The following is a 21,317-nucleotide window of genomic DNA, read 5'->3' on the forward strand; positions in this document are numbered from 1 at the left end:
CACTGCTGAGCACGGGCCTCCTCTACTGAGAGGGATTAGGCCTTAGTCCACCACGCTGGCCTAGTGCGGATTGGTAGACTTCACACACCTTCGAAATTCCTATAGAGAACTTCTCGGATGTGCAGGTTTCCTCACGATGTTTTCCTTCACCTTGAAAGCGATCGATAAATTCACAAAGAATACACACATGATTTTTTAGAAAAGTCAGAGGTGTGTGCCCTTGGGATTTTAACCTGCGGACATTCGTCTTGGCAGACCGTTCCACACCCAACTAGGCTATCGCCGCTGTTAACCATAAACATAAACATAAATTTAACCCGTTATCAAAATCATTTCCAGGCCAACACCCCCATCTCCAACATTAGTGGCTCAGATTGACTCATCGGTCGCTTGTCTCTGGCTCCTGACTCCGTTGTCCGCTGGCACCGCGGTGGTCGCAGTCCTCGTCGCGGTCTCCACCAACAACTGGCTCCACACTGAAGAGAACATGCTGAACCCAGCTTACAACGGCACGGAAAGTACGGGCTGGTCGCTAAGCAAACTGTCTCTGGATTATGGAGGATATGTCATACGGATCGTGAGTAATATAGTAGATAATATCAGCATCGTATTATTTAATTTTAAAAAATATTTTATTTAAACATAAAAGTAGCTAACATATTTAAAACTTTAAAACTTCTACACATTAACTTTCACCGAAATATTTTTTTTATCTAAAATAAAGTGATATAAAGTTTATTTTAGAGAAGAAAAATGATAGCTGATATAGACATAATAGTTTAAAAGCGATTTGAAATTTTTTTTGTTGGTTACTTTTATGCTTTAATTATCTTCTTATCTAAAGCAAAACAGGGAAAGTAAATATTAAATAGAGCCTAGGCTAAATAATAAATATGAAGAAGTACAGAAAATGCGGTCTTTTCGCACTTGACGACTTCTAGACTACCTCTGTAAACTACGTAAACTAAGCAAACTATGAAAAAAATGTTTCATGCAAGATCCGGCAATGTATCAGTGTTATTTAGGCCTTGGTATGGTTGTCTTCGTTTAATTAGAAACTTACTTAGAGATCATTATTCAAAATACTAATAAGTACCCTCGTCTACAGATTCACGTACAAAAATAAAAGCTAATTGGTCACCATTGGCTTGCCGTTATAAAACACGTAATCGAGCCAAAATCATCCCAAGGTCGCCCACGCACAATATTAACATCTAACCAGCATTACAAGGCAGGTTCGAAACGCATACGCACATCGGACACCTGTTTGCTTTGTAAGACAACTCGAAACGCAAACGTACAGAACATGGTATCTACCACACGCTCACAATAGCCTCAGTCGAAACTTCCGCGCGCTCGCGACAATGCGTCAGCGTTTCCGTCGCGGGAAGCGCATTGTGAGCCTGTCCGGCCCACTTCCATCCCATTTACCGAGCCCACTGGCCGTCCGTTACTAGTCCATTTCCTTCATTAAATATGCTTTTGTTTTCCGTTGTCAAAGTCTTTGTTGAATGTAAATCCTTTTTTATTGAGTTATTTTTGGTGTGCTTCTTTATGTTTTTTCATCTGTTTAATGTGGTATTTATAGTTTACGTATATTGTCTGATCTCTCTCCGGTCATGTCGGATTACTGTCTCACCGGACTATGAGAGTGAAGGAATAGAGAGTGTACTTGTGTATTGCGCACACACTTATGCACTATATATCTCCTACGTACTTGGCTGATATCTGTTGAGATTGAAAAAAATTGGTTACGTATCACTGATTTACTTATTGTGTATTTGGCTTAATATTACTGACTTGTCTTAACGTGACTTCATGAGCAAATCATGTTTTCAAGTGTAAAATGACAGCATTATGCTCCATTTGATGGTAAAGTCGCCTGTTATTATGAATCTAAATATGATTTATTTATCATTTCTTACTAATAAACAAGGCTCAGCTCAAATCTGTGGCTTTAGAAGCATCCTTTCATAATAAAGGTAGGAAGTATAATATATTTTTGGAAAACCATCCCCGTAGGTCGACAAAGTCAGTCACAGGGATAGTTTGTTATAGAAATTGTAACGTATTTTTCTGTGTTTCAGCTGGCGGCACGGTGTTCCGATGTGTGGACATCCCCTATTTCCCTTTGTCACAGTATGCGCCTGATCCCAGCGACTCGACGAACGCAATACCATGTGAGTGAAAATGTGTCGAGTGAATTCTGAAGGACTGTAGTAACAAACGTGTCTGTAGAAAAATTGTGGTTGCCATGCATTCTCTTTTACCCTATCTATGTCATTGGCGTAAGTTAAACATTGAACTTTATATCATATGTTATAAGATCCATAGTTTATTTTCGAACATAAATTAATGTTGATGAGATCTAGAATATGTCATTGGATACATATAAAAATGATTCATAAATGTCAAAACTTATCATACATTTATGCATCAAATCATTCAAAAATCCAAAGAAACAGGCGGTTTAGATATATTATAACAAAGAGACAAGCAAATGACATACTCAGCTATATACTTATATCATCGCTAAGTAGTCCTTGAATTGCAGCCACCGTAGCGTAGAGGGCGATTAGCCAGCTGTGAAATGAAAATTCCTGGGTTCAATCTTAGCTCTATATGTATAGGTTATGTAATATAGTGGAAATGACCAGCAGTTACTAAACATTCTAACGTCCTTCAAGGAAACGTCTCTTCTGCGAAGTCCAGACTATGTGTAGGTTTGTACGTTGTCCCTAAATACATAAAACATTTTTTTTATATAATTTTAAGTGGCACCAAACGAAATTATTTAAATTCCATACTGAGCCCCCAAAAATCATGCCTCATTTTTCCATATTCTAAGCTCTTAAGACAGACTGCTTTTTGTAATAACCTTGTCTTAGCTTGATCCAATTTCTCATGCATCACGTGTCACATTTCAGATGTGGTGACTCGATCTGCAGCACCGCTCCTGCTCGCTGTATTCACGCAGGCAGTTGGCGCGCTTTTGCTGTGTTCTTGGACCACTGTGTGAAAGGGCGTCGTCTCTGCACCTTCATAGCTGGAGTCATGTTTATTATATCTGGTAAGACAGACCACCTTACTTATCACGAGCAAACAAAACATGACTGTAAAATTGTAATTTTAGGTCCCAATTTTCTGTGTAAGTCTGAGAATCTATTCATTATGTAAATGATTTTCATTATTAACATTGTGGATTAAAGACAATCTAGTTTTCCAGACTTACTAAGGTTTAATCCTGCTGATGCTAGCGTTTTGATCTTGGCTTTCAAGAACATTATTCTTGGAAGCATCTGTAACGATATTCCATTAAATAATATTTTTTAAATTCCAGGTCTGATCATGTTGACCGGGATAGTCATGTACATATCGGTATTTAAATCGCAAGTCGGCCATAAGTTACGCTACATGACTTACTTCGACATGCCCAGGATGTCGTACAGCTATGGCTACTCCTTCGGTCTGTACATCAGCGGGTTCATAGCTGCAGAGCTGGCTGGGACCTCGGCGATATTTCTCTTCCTCCAGTGGTATCAAAAAGACTGGGTTACAGAGCTAACAGAGAAAGCGAAGGCAGACTGCCGAGCGTGGGACAGGGAGTACGCGTTCTCAGAGTTTCGAGAACGTGATTCGACGTTACTAGAGAGACGAATGATGAAGAGGGACACGTACCCGCCCACAGGCTCGTCGACCGCGACGCCCCATGAGCGGCGCCGCTTCGTTTTTGACGGCGATGAGCTCCCACATTGTTCCATACATAAGAATAGAAGAATAAACTTAAGTTCAGCATCATTAAAAGACCTGTCTTCGTCAACGTTGTACGGGTTCCCTGCGGCACCGAGGCCCACGGCCTGCGACAACTACTTCGAGGAGTTCAAAGAGGTGCCTCAAAGTGCGAACACTCTCAGCGGACTTAGGAGCGCTTCGATATTCCAATCGCAAGCGTCGGTGGCGAGCGGAAGGTTTCTGGACACGTCGGCGGTGGAGCCACCGCCGTCGCGGGAGGAGGACGCTGGTGACCTTCGGTGCCGGAGCTAGGGGAGGAGGGCACGATGACCACCACCCCACGCGCCACGACCGCGGCGTCGGCACAGACCCATACCGTAGAACGACACCCGTTTGATCCAACGTTCCCAACCATACCATAAAGCATATCGAGAAGTGATAAGTATGATTGTAATTCGTGTGTTATCCAATATATCGGATGTAGCGGTACGGACGGTCAAGTGTCTTTCGAATTTACGAACTTAACATGTGACTTGTGTTGATAATTTTTGATTGTTACGATTCCTTAAAATAAACACTGCCATTTGTCTACTTTTTTATTATTGGAATTGCTGTGCATGTTTCAACATTTCATTCAAAATGAAAGATTTTGGTTTATTAGGCTACTAGCGAGTCAAAAAGTCTTGCTCATTTTCGGTAGATGTCGCTAGCTTATGCAATATTCGAAGTTAGCAAACTCTATTTTCCTCTGTCAATAATAACTCCTGAGTTAAATATTTTATAATAATTAGAATTCACAATATTATTATCATTAGAAATATTAAATAGGCGTCATAAAGCGAATCATCTTTCACGTTTCGTATACAATATACTATCTCATATTTCGTACTGAATGAGAAATATAATAGATTGGATGCAAAAAATTAAAAAAAAGGTAATTCCGATGGTTAATTCAAAATGCACTATGGGCTTTTTAATTTCTTTTTATATTTTTATAGGTATATTTTTTCGATTATCAAAATGAGCTATATTTAAATAATATACCTTTTGGCACTCTTAGAATTCGAAACTTGATTTAAACCAATACATAGCCATCGTGAATTGCTAAATAGTAAATGAACAATTTGTTGGTACGGATATAAAAATTAATGCAATATGCAAGATAATATTAGTGATATAGATGTTGTAAGAGAAGAAAACAATAATCCTCCAAACGCAACGTAAGCATAACATTGTATAAGTTTTTTTTTTATAATTATAATGTTTAAAACAAGACAATTGGGTTATGAATTTTTGAATTCAAAGCATCATACCATGATATGATTGGATTAACAAAGATATGTAAGATTAGTAGTCCAAGCTAAGTTCGTCAAGATATTTTCATGATGACGGCTTGCTAGACCCACCATAATATACCATTTTTCATGTTACATAAAAGTGAGTTTCGTTTGAGAATATAGGCTAACAATTATTCAAAACAACGGAATAATTTTAATACTTTTAGGCATTAATTTTAAATGCCATAATACCGCTAGTACTGAGTAGTTTTAAATTAAAATCTCCAGGGAAGACGATACACCACTAACAATAAAAGAGAGATTCCAATATTTCTTTAAAACATCTTGGCGTGGTGTTGTGTGCGTGATAACTCCTCTTATATTTATACCATTATTGACGCCATTTCCACCAGAGGTAAGTCTACGACTTAGTTGACAATTTATTTCTATCCCAAGAGTTACTTGCCCTTTTATCTAACCCTAATAGCATATCATGGAATCACAAAAGTCTTTACATAGCGTAGTGATGAAACAAGTATAATATCACTTCTCAAATGTGATATCATGACTACTAATGAATAGTAATCATTATAGGGAACTTTAATAACGGAGCACTTTGTGGGACTGAAGCGCAGTCCTCATGACAAATGTGATATTAAGTTTTAACATCGTTCATGATAACACAAGCATGTATGCACATGCTTTAATTTCTTTCAATTTGAAATACATCAATTCTGATTTGACAGTATTCGTCTTCTCTGCTATTATAACTCTTTTAGAAATACCAATGGTGTGCCTACACTCTGATGTTGATGGCGATATACTGGGTAACAGAATGTATTCCACTGGCCATCACTTCATTCCTGCCTGTAATGATATTTCCTCTAACTGGTGTTATGGATACGTCTGCTACTTGCCGATGCTATATGAATGTAAGAAGTAGTTATAATTCTAAATGATATACATTTTTCATATTATAAGGTAAATAAGTACATGAGTTTTCCGGTAAGTGATTATTATTACTCAGAAATAAAGACATTCCTAAGTGCGTTGCTGAATTTATAAAAAGGCATGTGAACTATAAATAGGGGATATTTCGGGTAGTCAAGAGTATGGTGTCAGTGTGGTAATAAAGATTGTAAAAGAGTATGGGCTGGTCTGCATTAAAACGGTCATTTATTCCTAAATTACATACCATTCAGAATTCTCACTAGAATAAATTGTGTGACATTATTTTGCGATTGTTACTCAAGGATTTTAATGGTAAGTTTTATAATCAATGGTTTTAGTTTCAAATAGGACCACCACAATATTTCATTTAGGTACTTGAAATGGGTTATAATTTTTCCTATGTTCCGGTCACGCTTATATTCAGCTTCTTCTTATGGCTAATGATGATGAATAACTTTTAAGCAGTATTTACTAGAAAACTATAAAAACTACATAAACTCGTTGTGTAAAGTACTTTAAAAATTTTTAGGATACTATCATTATGTTCGTCGGAAGCATGGTTCTTGCTTATGCCGTAGAACAGTCTGGTCTCCACAAAAGATTAGCCTTATCAACAATACGAGCTATCGGCTACTCTCATTACAGGTAACTTAGGGAGTCTAATATCACAAATCCTGGTTTCCGTATATGCAAAAGCTACTACAAATTTAATGACAAGGCCAGTCATTCGCCCGATGTCAACAACACAGAACTCTGAAATAAATATCCTACAAAACACAATAAGGCACTAGTTTTACTTTGGGTTTCTATTAATATAGCACACATCATTTTGTGCATGGCATAAAGATTTGATCCAGAAAAAAGGCTACTTATTGCCAAAAAATGAAAATCTTCCCGCGAGATATAGATTGGCTCAAGATAGTCATTTGGGCAATACCAATTAATGTTAACAAATTCAATCAAAAACCTACGGTATAATAAGGTTAACGTTGACTATTTCTAGAATATTGTTTGCGATGTCGTTTACAACCATGTTCGTATCCATGTGGATAACCAATACTGCAGCAACCACTATGATGGTGCCTATTAACTTTGCGTTGTTGAAGGTTTTTGAAGATGTAAGTATAATATGTATATCATTCTCTATAATCTCAGGAGTATACATTTCTAAAACTTCAGGTAAATATAACGAAATTGAAATCAGGGATTGATCTGTGGGTATACAGGTCATGTCATACATCAGGTCATGATTTTGTAATAATGTTATTATTGTTATATTTGCCTTGATGTAGATGTATCATAGGACATGTACGTTTCTATTACTCTGAGACCTCAAGTCAGAGTTTTAAGTCCATCCGGAAGAATCTTCTGGCACAATCTAGGATTGGCATTTGTGACGTAACGTACTTCTACGATTTGTTTAAGATTATTCCTAGAATTTATCTGTCAAACTGGACGTTCAAATTCATTATTTTCCAGCAAAATTTGCTTTCGATTTACGAAGAGGATGCGAGCGGAGACCGAATCGCCACGGACATCACAACATGTTATTTTTGCACGGCTACATTTTCAGCAACTATAGGTTTGTAAAAAAATAATTGAAAACACTGTGTCTAATTAGTTACTAATTACGCCTAGTACATCTGAGAGGTATCTTAACTTTATAGAGAAAACTGTAGCTGTTTTCTACGAAAACCTTTTGATCCCATAAACCTAATCTAATGTTTCTATAGCACAAAATCATCAAACAAGTGATTTACTAGACAACATCTAGTACATTAGCTCTTTACAGTAAACAAAAAAAACTTTAACCAAATAATTTATTATAGGCGGTATCGGAACTTTAGTTGGCACAGCAACAAATTTGGTGTTCAAAGGACTTTTCGCTAAGTACGTATTACGTATTTATGAAGAAGAATTTAGATAGATAACATGAAATATTTCTTAAGATATAAACAATTTTACTAAATTCTATCTGGTAGCTAATATTCATATAATTTTCAGAATTTAAATAGAAAGATTGTTGCTTTACTTGGTCTATTTGTCATTTATTATATCCATGATACTTCAGGCCATAGAAATTAATTTACTGTAATTATATTATATTTCATTGTATTTGAAATACATTGAGAGCTATTTATATTGAATACCAATATTTTTTCTAGAGCATATCCCGATGCCCCGGAGTACTTATCATTTCCGAATTTTTCAATTTTTGCGATACCATACATGGTTATAATGGAGCTGGCCATGTATTTATTGATGCTAGTGAAGTATTTGGGATTCTTAAGGTTTGTCTAAAATTGTTTATAATGTAGACGTGGGAACAAGCAGTATATGCAAAATCCATAACATTAGAAGAGAGCATATTTTCGAAAAGAAAAGGGAAATGAGGGATGAGTGTTCGTAAAGCCGTCCGTAAATTACAATATATATTTAAGACTGAAAGAACTTGTGAATAAGCAGTCAAAAAAGTGATTATGGTAGCGACTCTTGCACTGCACTTGAGTCCACAAAAAAAACATTTGTAAAAAAATCTTTAAATAAATAATAAATATATTTATTTCAGGCCAAAAAGTAAAGCAGCAATCAAGTCCAAGCTGTCCCCGGAAGGAATAGAAGCTGCCAAACGCGCTGTAGACGTCGAATGGGAGAAATTAGGGAGAATTACATTTTGGGAAATCGTACGTTATTTAGGAATAATAAATTATTTATTATTCTCTTGTTAATCTTATTGTTGTTCGCATAAGTAAATGAATGGCTTAAAGACGAATGGATATTATATGTGAAGAGTTCAACTAAAATATTGCGAATTGATTGTAAAAATATTTTTACGTTCTAGATGGTGATAATTCTATTCGGCGGCGCTATAGTGATGTTTTTCTCCCGTTCACCACAAATATTCCCAGGCTGGGGTGACAAAATAGCCGAGCACTTCGATATAAAGCAACCTAAATTGTATGAGTTCATTAAAATTTTAACTTAGCTCTCATTCACTAGTTTGATACTCTCATTACAGTAAGGAAAGCAAATTGTAATTTATAAGGTTCACTTTTTTGCAGTATATTATTATTGGTCTTATTTTATTTAATAACCCTTATTTTTCCTTATTAAAATATAATAGAAGATTGGACATACCTATTCATAATTGATCAGTCACCTTCTAATGGACAAATTGATGTTGTTTAATTGCGCTGGAGTATCAATTGCTTTGACGAAATGACTTGCCTTTTTCATAATATTATGCGTCTAAATACGAAGTCACACGTATTTTAAAATGTCAATTTCAACAAGGATACAGGCGATCGGAGCTAAAACTAAAATAGCAGCCTCTCTTGTACCAGTCAAATGAATATAATATCATTATCATCAAAGACAATCTGAAGTCCTCTGCTGTCCTCTACTGAACATTGGTTTCCCCTAATAGCATTCTAGATAAATCTGTCAAAATGAATGTCTACTACAAGTTTATACGTAGTTGATAATTATAATCGATGTGATTTTAAAAATTAGAAACATTTCACAGCGTTCAAGATTCGGCGGCTGCTATGCTGGTGGGATTTTTAATGTTTCTTCTACCATCGCATTTAACCATATTCAAAAATTGTAAAGCGAAAAGTAAGTAAAATATTTTGTAACGGAATTTACAAATTAGGGCTAATGCTGGTACTCTGTTTACTTACTTTAAGTGACGCAATAGCAAGGTGTTACTACATGCATCCTTCACTAGCACATAGAGATAATTACGTATTCTCTAGTGTTACATCTATTGAACGAGAAATTATCTGTTTCTTGGCTTCATTCAATAGTAATCATCACTTATGAACAGCCTGTGCTAAAGGAATTGGAGTAGCATTGCCGATCGCGAAAATGAATCGTGATTAAGCAATAGGAGTATTCAAGTATCTATTAAACGTAGTTTTTCATCGGTCTTTTAAATTAGTACGCGCTGTCAATACTATAATATTGAAAGTAAATAATGCTCTTTCTATTTTCCAGCTTATGGTGAGCTGACGGATAAACCAATTCCTTCGGTTCTGCGTTGGAAAGAAATGAACGAAATTATGCCCTACAGCTTCATGTTTTTGTTAGGTAGATTTAAACATATTTTAATTTTTATGTAAACTTAAGTATCTGTAAAAGATCAAGGTGCAAAAGAATTTGAGAAAACCGTGTAGAATGCTAGGAATACATCATGATCTAGCATTACCGTGATGAAATAGCGACCATTTCAGAACAGCCCAATTCTACCTTAAAAGTGACTAACATATTGGTGATTCTTCTAGCATTGTGTATGCTTATGGGTAGCGATAATCACTTACCGCCGTTTTCAATTAACGATCCCAATCCGTTTTCTCGATCTATTTCAAAAATGGACCAATCAGAACAAACTTTTTTTGCCATGCTTACAAATTAATTATCTTGATTGGGTCATTCTGGGAATCGGATTGGAGATTGAGATCGGAATTGTTTATTAAAAACGACTGTGAGCTTATAAGTAAATCCATATCGTTTACTACCTCTCCAAAAAAAATATAATTACACTTTAAAAGAACAAAACAATTTTAGCGAGTACCAAAATCTGAGAAGACATGTTTTTTTTATATCGTGTTTTCAGGTGGCGGTTTCGCCCTTTCTGAAGCAGCTAAAAAGGACTACTCAGACCTCAACGGGAAAATAGGCGAAATGCTAAAGAACATGCAGAGTTTGCCAAACCTTTTCATTATTTTACTCATCATAATTTTTACGGTGTTTATCACTAATTTCGCTTCGAACGTCGCTGTGTGTAATGTTATCGCCCCCATAGCGATGCAGTTGGTAAGAACTTTGGTTCCTATTTCTACAATTAAGACAGGGATATTTTTGTTCGTGGTTGAGGAAAAACGAACTTTATAATCATTTTTTATATTTCATATCCATCTGATGTCGTTTGTCTGATTATAACCAAATTGCTGAACACGTAAAATTGTGAAATATTGCACTTATCGGTTCTTATACCTCTTGAGGCATCAAAATATGAAAAATTTCAAATATACATTTAATGTATTTACTATTTAAACAAAAAAGTTGTTATTTGAGAACGTGTTCTTAGCTAAGTCAGCGATGTTCAATAATCGAAACTTATATCAAAATCAGTCATATAGTCTGACTTAAGACTCATATATGATTTTGTTCATATCTATTCTTTAAATAGCGAAGACCTTGGGATGCTAACTTTAATTAAACAGCGTCTTAGCTGTTCAATTAAAGTTAGCATCCCACTTCACGAGCAAAACGGAGTTCCATCTATTAATACAGGCCTTAGTCTCTTTGCCCAACATCACAGTATCACTGGGCGTGTTCACTCTTTCCGTGAATGGCAGCCATGATGGTTGTTGGTAGTTGAATAATAATGTTTGGCCCCAGACTTTCAAACACCAACACCTAGTTATTATATTTTATATAATTTAGACTTCGAATATAGAAGAATATACAGTTGTTACCATTTATAGGCAAGAGAAACAGGCGCAAACCCACTATGGTACAACATCGCTGCAGGATTTTCCGCTTCATACTGCTTCTGTCTACCAGTTGGCACACCTGGTAACCTAGTCGTGCAGAGTGCTGCCAGCATACCTACTGGGAAAATGGTAAGTTCTTCTTTGAAGTGCAATTCTTGTTGAATATTACGTTTATAGGTATCAACACAGATTGAGAGAAGAAGAAGACATGAATGTGGTGGTGTTTCACTTATTATAATTGACTGTGATATGACAAATTTAAAATATTACATATTACTTTCATCTGAATGTCTTAAAGTTTATGAAGGGCACAAAAAGGTGTCCGAAGTTTTGAAAGTTACCTTGGCGTCTTAACATTTTTGATCTACTTAATGTTAGACTATAGAATTTTTTATATTTTTATTCTTTCAGATTATAGCCGGCGCGGGACCAACAGCAATAGCAATAATAATATCCTGGGTGGCTCTTTGTTTCTGGGCTCCAGTCATATGGCCTGACCTTCATATTCTTCCCGACTGGGCTGGCATGAATTAAAACACTCAAGTCATCAACTATATTTATTTAAAACTAGCATACATTAGCTACTATATTTAACTCCAATAATGCAACCAATAAAACAAATTATAGAATAAATAGCTTAAATAAAACTTAAAACTGTGTTTTCTTTATCTTCCAAGCTTAATGTACGTAACTTTAAAACTGCAATAAAAAAGTGTAAGATATTATCAAGTTTCATAATTATCACAAAAGGCCGAACAGATAAATCTCACGTTTGAGTAGTATTTTAAGTAGATATTTAATGTACCTATTCAATTATTTAATAAACGAATCTTAAGTGGTTACTTAAGCGCTTGTTCTCAGTTAAGTCGGTGTTGTTAAATAAACAAAACTCGTGTATGATATTTGAGACGTTGTCTGTTTATGAAATAGCGGTGTCCTTAAGGTCATAACTAAATTAATAGACTCTCAGCTGTTGGTACATCACGGTAAAACTGAGTTAACCTCATCGATATATATGTACTTAGTACTACATTTGACGTTCCGAACATTCACTGTGTTCAACTGATTTTAATATGGTGTCAGTATAAATTATGCTTGTGGTGGCTATGTGTGCTGTTTGTGTACGGAGTGGCGATCATAATATAAAAACGTGAGTCTAAGTGCAAACCTGGATGTGAATAAAAAATATTAGTCAAATAAGTAAAATTATTTATTGTTTAAGTGAATAAATAGATTATAACAGTGACGTTTTGGTTACCATTTTGATTCGGACTATGAACAAATAGTTTATATGGACGTTCGTGTCTACAGAATATACGTCATTAGTTTACCTACTAATATGGCCCTAACAAAGAAATAAAAATATTAACTCACGAAATAAATCCGACGTCTATAGTATCATCGAAGAGTTGGTACTATTGCCCGCAGCTTTACCAGGGGCTGCGACTGGCTTGATTCCCGTACCCTCAGGGTCCCAGATCACAGGCGCGTAGTACATCAACGCCAGCCATAGTATGATCAGGCAAATTATAACGCTGCCTATTGAGTACTTTGCCTGGAATGAAACACTTTAGCAAGGACCCAGGCGTGTACATTTACAATATACAGAGAGGTGAGTTTGAAATTTAGTGAGTACGCCATAATGTCACAATATGCATGTGTCTGGATAAATTTAATACGTTATTTTGTAATGAAGCAAATATTAATATTGCTTTGTTTAAATGTAACAGACATTTTCAACGTATACACCTTGTCTAACAACTAGCTCATACACATAAACTCTTGGCACCGAACCTTCCTACTGATCATTTTATGCTTTAAAGTTGTTCCCTTTAATTTGTTTGTTCATCTAATTTCTACAATTTAATTATTATTCTTTAGCTCATAGTTAAGTAATATAAATTGCATTATTTTCTGCTTGAGGCTAAATATTTATAATGTAACTTTTATCATGGCAGCTCAAGATACAAGCGTAGCTTAGTTTGGGTGCCGCTAGCAAATATTTTAAATAAATAAATATGAATATCAAATTGAATAGGTGGGTCAAATAGGCCGTGTTGATGGCATCAAATAGTTTCCATACATACCATCTTCTTCATGGGCACTTTTCCAGTGTAGTGACAGTAATAAGCCGGCGTGTACAGGAACGGAAACATGAAGCCAAACGAGCTGGCCAACCCAACGCCGAGCGCACCCAGGTACATCTTCACTGGCCAGTCGCGAATGCTTCGGAAGGTCACGGCGTCTGGTGGCGGTTCCGCGGCCTTTAACATTTCCCCATATACTTGTATTTATTACAATAAGTTTACTAGAAAATATTTTTGCCGTTGGTGAGATGGTCTGGGACCGCGTAAGTGACAAAAAAAATCAAATTGAGATTGATAAGGCTACACTTTTTTTTTCGTATTTATGCACTAATAGCTATTGCTCGCGGCTTCGCCCGCGTGAAGAAGTTTTCCTGGGATAGAAAGTAGCTTATAACCTTCAGAGAACCTTAAACTACCTCCATCCCTATTTTCATAAAAATCCGTTCAGTAAATTTTGAGAAAATTCATAACATACAGACAGACAGGAAAGGGGACTTTGTTTTATATTGTATTTATCAAAATCCTTTCTTAGGGGATGCCTACGTCATATTAGCTTTATGCATGCTAAGTCCCAACCCGACCGGTTGAAAATTGACAAAGTTTCATACAAAATTTCATCCATTATTTTATCCCCTTGGAGGAAGAATTAATCAAAATCCTTTCTTAGCGGATGCCTACGTCATAACATCTGCATGCCAAATTTCAGCCCGATCCGTCCAGTGGTTTGGGCTGTGCGTTGATAGATCACTGTCAATTAGTCAGTCACCTTTCAGTTATATTTATTTAGATTATTAATGTTGTATTACACTTTCTTGACGGTTTGTACCTATTCACCCGCGTAGCGATCACCGTAAATATGTAAATAATATCATAATGGCCCATGTAAGCTTCTCGCAATTTGTAATCCGGCTGTGTATAAGTAGGGGTTTTGAACAGGCCGGCATAATTCTTTTGACTTCCGACGGATAATCATCTCTCAACAATAGACAATATTTTGATGCCACAATCTTATAATCAGGCAATAAATTCACTTTACTTTCCCAGAATTAAATAAAGTAGATAAGAAATATCTAAATTATTAGAAATAACCATCTTCAAAAAGTAGGCGAAAAAATATTTAAAACAAAATTATCAATACGATATTCAGGAGCACCTGCCACCAGAATGCTTCGCGCATGTAGTATAGGTTGGTAATAGTACCATCCACTCTAAATTGACACCTATTAACACTGCAATACGTACCATACTCAAGATCAACGGCAGGAAGGACACGCAGGCAGCAACACCGCTCATCGCGTTCGACATGATGACAGCCACGAGGCAGACGAGGAACAGCGACGTGCTGAACTCGTGGTCCGTGAACACCTTGCCGAAGTGGGCCACTATGTCGTCGTCCAGGCCGGTGTGTTTAATGGCAACTTGTAAGGCTACGCCGGAGCCTGGAATATTACTAACTGCAGCCTTACATCCAGATTCCTAAACATTACGGTGAGGACGCATCGTGTCGCCAAATTCATAGTTTTCTTTAGCTTTGTTTATCTGATTATCTATTCGTTCGCTTTGCCTATGTAGCTTATCATTGAAATATACCATTAATAATTAATAGGCCTTGGGTTCCATTTCTTGGTCGGGAAACTTTTAGGGGTAGTTTTATACAATAAGCCTACTTACTGCGGAGAAAATTTACATCTATAGCTTTATTGCAATTAGGAAAAAATAGTGTTTTCAAACAGAAGTTTTACTTTGTGCACACGCTATAGTTAAAGCCATAGCCAACTAGAGAAAAATAATTTCAATGCCAAATGTCATACCAATAAGAAATATGTATCCATAATTCAAATTCTTATCGACGAAACGCCACCAAAGTATTGCAGATTCCGGTCTTAGTGGCGGCAATTCACTTTTTTCTGTAACAAAATTGTGGTATAGCTATTAAAAACATAATATTTGACTACGAAGACCGCACAAAAATTATCAATTTATTATATAAAATCCTTAAAGAATATTTTAAGTGTAATCAGTAAGTTATTTTTTATATTGAATTTTATAAGTATTTGTTTCTTATTACTCCCTCCTAGTATTTATTAGCTCTTGGTGGACACTTTGTTGCATTATTTTTTATTTATCTGGGTATATTCAGTTGTAATTGTTCTTATTGTTAATTGGCCTAGAACGGATTGGTAAACTTCATACACCCTCAAATTTCCTATTAAGAACTCAGGAATGCCGGTTTCCTCACGATGTTTTCCTTCACAGTTCCATCAGAAGTAATTTAGATAAAGTAGTAATCTATGCCAGTACTTACTTTCAGCGCTAAAGTAATTCAGCCACGCGTACCCTTTGGGCAGTATATGAAGCGCAATCACAAATATGGCAGCCACCGTGGCATCTTTTACCCTAAAATGGAACCACTTTTTTTATTTAACATGTTAATGCTGAGATGAGCAAGCCCTCGCCTGATGTTAAGTAACCAATAGCGATTCCACTCAACTTTGGAATAGGGAAGGTGCAATATTTTTTATTTATGCTTTCATTTCAATGAATTTCATATAGATTATGAATATATAAGGAAAAAAAATATAACATTGCGATTTCAAGCAGAGTATAAATTTTCATTATCTACATGTTCAGTGACGTCTCAGATGTCTATTCGCCATATCACTGGCGATGTTTATTCGCTACTGGTATTCATAGATTCATAAGTTTTGAATTTGGAGATATATTTTTTATAAATATATTTAAAACATATGTCAAACTACTTATTACTATCGACTACCAAAAAATTACAATCCCCCCAACATTGGGTCAGTCATAAAAATGTCACAATGATTGAAAGTCCATTGCTGAACAAAGGCCTCCTCTAAACATTTCGAGACCTGTTAAATGCGACCTGCATCTAGCGAGGTTCTTCGACTTTGAGGTTGTCTTACCTCGGTATTTGGGGCGAAGATTCATCTCTGGCAAAGTCAGCCCATCCCATGTTCAAGAAAGTACTCCAGCGGAGAAAGAATATAACGAGGGCGAATATCATGAAGAACACCGTAAGCTGCAAAACAATGACGACAAATACACTAAATACATAGCATCACGCATCGACACTACTTTCAAGGCTAGAGAGGGTGTCTTTTCACAGGCAGTGTAATATTCATATAATAAAACTGATCACTGCATCTGATGGTAAGCCGAGTGGGGTCTAGATAGGTCGACTAACAAGATTTATCTCTGACAATTATAGCCGCGAGCCTATAGCCATTTACTGAGCATGATTAAAAACTCCGGGCTGACAGTGAGGGGAAAAACTCAATAAACACGCCGCGGGAAAGAAACTTTCAGAAAGACACCCGCATCGAAATACAACAACGCCACTTAGTCTGATAGTGATGAAAATCGCAATGATGAAAATGATCTCTATCCCGCACGTTATTTTAACAGTGCGTAACAAGCACGTAACACAACGCATCATGTTTAGGACTATAGAAATTTGGCTTACAGAATACCATTCCACGCACATTTCTCGAAGATAACATGACACGGCCGCGTTACGCGTTTACACTATCATACAGAATAAGGGCCCTGGTGCACAACTTCAGAGTAAATACTACTCACATCCAAATGTTTTCAAATAAAGTAGTATTATCTAAGATGTTTTTATTACATAGATACGATGTTAGAGCTCAATACTGGCAAGACGAAAGTAAGGTAATTGCCCGACTTGACGGCCAATCAGCGTGCGGCACTAACGTTACGTAATTGTCGTTTTTTATTCCTTCTTCAAGCCAATATGTACAGATACGTGACTATAGCAAATAGTGCGCCGTTTTTATATGCTCTTTTGTTAGTGTATGACGCGTCTACTTGTAAAAAAACGTCATTGAGTAGTATCATTAGCTGTGTATATTGGCAACTGAAATTTACTTGAGAATCGAGCAATAGGTTTTTAGTTGTACCTTTTCGTGCAGCGAGACGCGACGCGGCAGTGCGGTTTTGTTCTTCATCAAGCTATTCCTCAATTCCGTCATGCTGTTCGCACTCATCGCTTTGCAGACACATCTGCCATGATATAAATGGTGTATAAGCCTGGTCAGGAAATAAAGCTCGCCATCTTGTGATAAAATATGGAACTAATTTCTTGACAACATTAACTTTGAAAGCAAAAGAGGCGCCCTCAAGGCAGGTTGCTATTTTCCTGGTCAGGATATGAAGACAAATATAGCTGATGTTATAAATACGAGCGTTAGTCAAGATGTTTGTTATGCGGGAAATTCCTTCATACGGGGAAACCCGAGAACAACCATCGTTATTAATAAATGATATTACCAGCCCTGTAGTATATACTGTCCAGTGATTAGTACTTCTGAATCTTTACGAAGAATTTATGTTTTTAGATATACATAAAAACTTAAAAATAACTCAAAAATAAAGAGTAATCAATTATTACTTACTTATTAATAAGTATCATGTGGTAGGCAAAGTTTAGAACGAACATAATAAAGGCGACTGGAAACGCGAAGGCAGAATATTGGAAGTAGTTGAATATGTCAGGATATTCTTGACCTCTTGGTGCGCTCCTGCAAACATGCAAACGGACAATTAGAAGCTACGCTACACATCAAATCTTTTTCGTCCAAACAAAACCGTGGGGCATGTGTGGCTGTATTGCTTGCACTTTACGCTGAAGTCTCATGTTCAAATGCAGGGTCGGGCAAAGTGATATTGAGTTTTTCGGTTCAGTACCCAGAGCCTAGAATTTATGATATGGCGATAGGCTTGCCATCTGCCACATGGAGCAAAATACGGCTGTGGGGATTAGGGGTGCTAATTGTTGTATTCTAAATGCTCTTTGTAATCTTCTCGACTCTCAAAGGTTACAAAAAATCGACAGTGGTGAATTACTTACCCCCTTATTCATAGACGTTATTTATCTAAGGACGGAGCATTGCTATGATAACAAGTCTGTTTCTCAGATTTGTTTATCGAACAGCCAACTAGATTCAAGTTGTATCTCAATATTAGCCAATCACAAAGGCCCTATGTATATGCCCTGCCAAGGCTGCCACACCGTCAGCACTGAAAACCAGACTTGTTATGACAGCAATGCTCCGTCTTTAGATAAATAACGTCTTTGAATAAGGGAGTTAGTCTATATTGGTCACAAATATAAAATCACTTAATACTATACTATGGCGTCGTGTGACGGGTCGGCCACTTCCCTACAATATGGTTGAGGAGGCCGATGGCTGGCACATGCGTCATACTCGTGAACGGGTGCTGCTTGTGTGGACTGTTCTGCCCATTTCGCTTACATTTCTAATTTCTAATTGCTAAAGGTGCTGGGAGGAAATAATTATAAGGATAATAGAGAAATTTCATGATTCCTGAGAGGGTTGTGCAGTCATATAAAAATTTAAATTAATTTATTCCTTATTACACGAGCCTATAAATGAACTGCTCTAAACTTTTTTTTTTTTCTCTTTTCACTTTATCATGTACTGTTGTAGTCTTTACCCTAAACTGATTGAAAAGAGCAACACCAGAGTTTCTTGCCCGTTCTTCTCTGGTGAAAACTGCTTTCCGAACTGGTGGTAGAGTTAATATTGACGGAATCTAAATAATGTATAACATTTGACAGATTCAAATAAATCATTTCATTTCGTTTCATTTCGTTTCATTTCGTTTCATTTCGTTTCATTTCGTTTCATTTCGTTTCATTTCGTTTCATTTCGTTTCATTTCGTTTCATTTCATTTCATTTATAAGTTGTAGGTACCATCTACGGTCACGTGGACTAACGTAGCGCGTGACGGGGAAGAACTAACGAACGCTGGCTGGTGCGCCCGCACCGCTACAAAATGTAGAATCAGCAAAATACAAATTCTATAAAATATAGACAATGTGTCCCTACACGGCAAAAGTGGATGCTAAAAATCAATGCAAAAGCTAATCTCTGCTTACTCCTTCGAGGATAAAAAGGCGTGTATGTAAATAATATGTGTATTGGCAGATGACACTTGAGATATCAAGGCGTTACTCACTCGCAAAATATCGTTCGGAAACACAGTGAAGCATACGCGGAGTGCATTATAGCTATACTGCCTGCGAAAGAAACAAATTGAAAAAATAAATGTCTGTTTACTTAAGTATATATAGTCAGGGTGCTCTATTCCGTCTACGATGGCAAAGCCATCTTTCTGCAGTTACTAGCGTTCTAATTACAGGACAGCTTTGAAAACCGTAAGGGTAAATAGAAGATTTCTTGTCTCTTACTTACACGGCTATCAAAACTATCCTTCGCTTAGAAAGTCCATAATTGCTAAAAGACGAACATACCACATTAGACGGAATATGGCCCCCTAACTATACTATGTGTCTATGCTAGCGTTTACGTATTTACTTATATTGTACGAAACGTACATAACTCCAATTCGATTTTAAACGTAACAAAACTTTGCATTGGAATTCGAATGTTCTACAAAAAGAAACAAATGCATTCAGGATCTGAAGAATGCTAAAATAACAATTACTTTGTTGGTCATAAATTGCTTTTTGTACCAATGATAAACTGTTTAGAATCTATGTGCATACGTACGTGAATCTTCAAAAATACACCCTGTATATACATACCAATGGATGATGCGGTTTGTATAGCGTTGTTGATGATGTACCGCATTTCGTTGTAATCAGGTTCAGTGGCTCGACTGCTTGCTGTCGACGCCTGGAACAACATTGCACTATATTACGCTATACACATTCAGCAATAAATTGCCCAGTTCAGTGTTCCCCGACTATTGTCTTTTAATCGAAGTATTATGAGTTGCTGCAACAGCTTTTCTCCTGGCATTGCTTTAGTGATCAATAAAGAACGAGTTTATACATAATGTTCTTTTCCGATAGGCCGGTGTGGAAATCTTTCAGGAAGTCTAATCTCAGTTGTAGATATCCTGTGGCTAATATTGATTGTAGAGACAATCGTGTATTAATCTTTCCCCCTATCGTCGTCCAGTGTTGAAAGTAGACCTCCGCAGGTAAGCGTCAATCATCAAGTCTGAGTGTCATCTATCCACTACCCAACGTTTTTTTAGAAATCACCAGACCACCGGGCAATATAATACTAAATTACCTGCAATTCCGTTAGCGCTGGGGTGATATACTGCATGATGGTGGATGATATGATGAGCCTGTTGCTAAACATGGATAAGAAAAATGCCGCCACGCTACACTTAAACACCAATCTGAAATTAAAACAACATACTATGATTGAATTTTGCTGGTGGTAGGATATATTTTATGTCTTTTGTTTTGTCGTTACCTCTTCCCAGAAAACTGGCAATTGTCGCCGGAGCATATCAAGCTGAGCGCTATGCGTCGATCAGCACCAGAATTATTCAACAATAAAATCAGCATGCTTGACAAAACAAATAATGCCATGTTCTCCTGAAATTTCAAGTCACTATATGAAATTATGAGCAAGTTTTAAAACGAGTAAATCTACAAAAACGAACATAGTATAACGTAACAACATACAAAAATAACGATCTAAATACACAGACTGCTAATCTCGTTGGGGTATCGCATCACATTGACGTTTCGAAGTTACACGTAAATTATTTATCAATTATATATAACGATGACTTAATAAAGATCGCAGGAACACGCTGGATGCAGGTAACTTTTGACAGGTCCGTCTGGAAATCTTTAGCAGAGACTATGTTCAGCAGTGGACTTTGTGGCTGATGATGGTAATGATGGTGATAATACTACCCAAAACTTACA

General features: G+C 36.6%; 3 protein-coding genes across 3 annotated transcripts; 2 read left to right on the top strand and 1 right to left on the bottom strand.

The window, feature by feature from the left end:
* Window positions 1-339: 339 nt before the first annotated feature.
* Window positions 340-4,321, top strand: LOC119188399 (voltage-dependent calcium channel gamma-2 subunit-like; the record flags this gene model as incomplete). Its single annotated transcript, XM_037446061.1, is given in 8 exon segments — window positions 340-509; window positions 512-577; window positions 2,088-2,180; window positions 2,928-2,992; window positions 2,994-3,008; window positions 3,010-3,070; window positions 3,341-4,017; window positions 4,019-4,321. Coding segments are annotated over 8 exon segments (1,258 nt in total), but the record flags the coding sequence as incomplete, so codon positions are not given.
* A 522-nt stretch (window positions 4,322-4,843) lies between these two features.
* On the top strand, window positions 4,844-12,115 carry LOC115452165 (protein I'm not dead yet). The gene is made up of 15 exons (XM_030180631.2): window positions 4,844-4,952; window positions 5,298-5,424; window positions 5,789-5,941; window positions 6,490-6,605; window positions 6,964-7,078; window positions 7,440-7,542; window positions 7,790-7,850; window positions 8,126-8,251; window positions 8,530-8,644; window positions 8,803-8,918; window positions 9,487-9,578; window positions 9,960-10,052; window positions 10,579-10,778; window positions 11,453-11,590; window positions 11,873-12,115. Exons 1-15 carry the CDS (start codon window positions 4,888-4,890, stop codon window positions 11,993-11,995), a joined length of 1,743 nt encoding a protein of 580 aa, XP_030036491.1. The 5' UTR covers window positions 4,844-4,887; the 3' UTR covers window positions 11,996-12,115.
* On the bottom strand, window positions 12,006-20,978 carry LOC119188409 (protein I'm not dead yet-like). The gene is made up of 13 exons (XM_037446060.1): window positions 20,854-20,978; window positions 20,665-20,776; window positions 20,169-20,259; window positions 19,580-19,640; window positions 17,991-18,116; window positions 17,496-17,598; window positions 16,479-16,594; window positions 15,854-15,945; window positions 15,360-15,455; window positions 14,791-14,987; window positions 13,549-13,725; window positions 12,836-13,016; window positions 12,006-12,160 (listed from the first exon to the last, which is right to left on the bottom strand). Exons 1-12 carry the CDS (start codon window positions 20,970-20,972, stop codon window positions 12,852-12,854), a joined length of 1,455 nt encoding a protein of 484 aa, XP_037301957.1. The 5' UTR covers window positions 20,973-20,978; the 3' UTR covers window positions 12,006-12,160; window positions 12,836-12,851.
* Between the last annotated feature and the right edge of the window lie 339 nt (window positions 20,979-21,317).

This window comes from Manduca sexta, unplaced genomic scaffold (genome assembly GCF_014839805.1).
Source record: "Manduca sexta isolate Smith_Timp_Sample1 unplaced genomic scaffold, JHU_Msex_v1.0 HiC_scaffold_2503, whole genome shotgun sequence".
Classification (NCBI taxonomy): Eukaryota; Metazoa; Arthropoda; class Insecta; order Lepidoptera; family Sphingidae; genus Manduca; species Manduca sexta.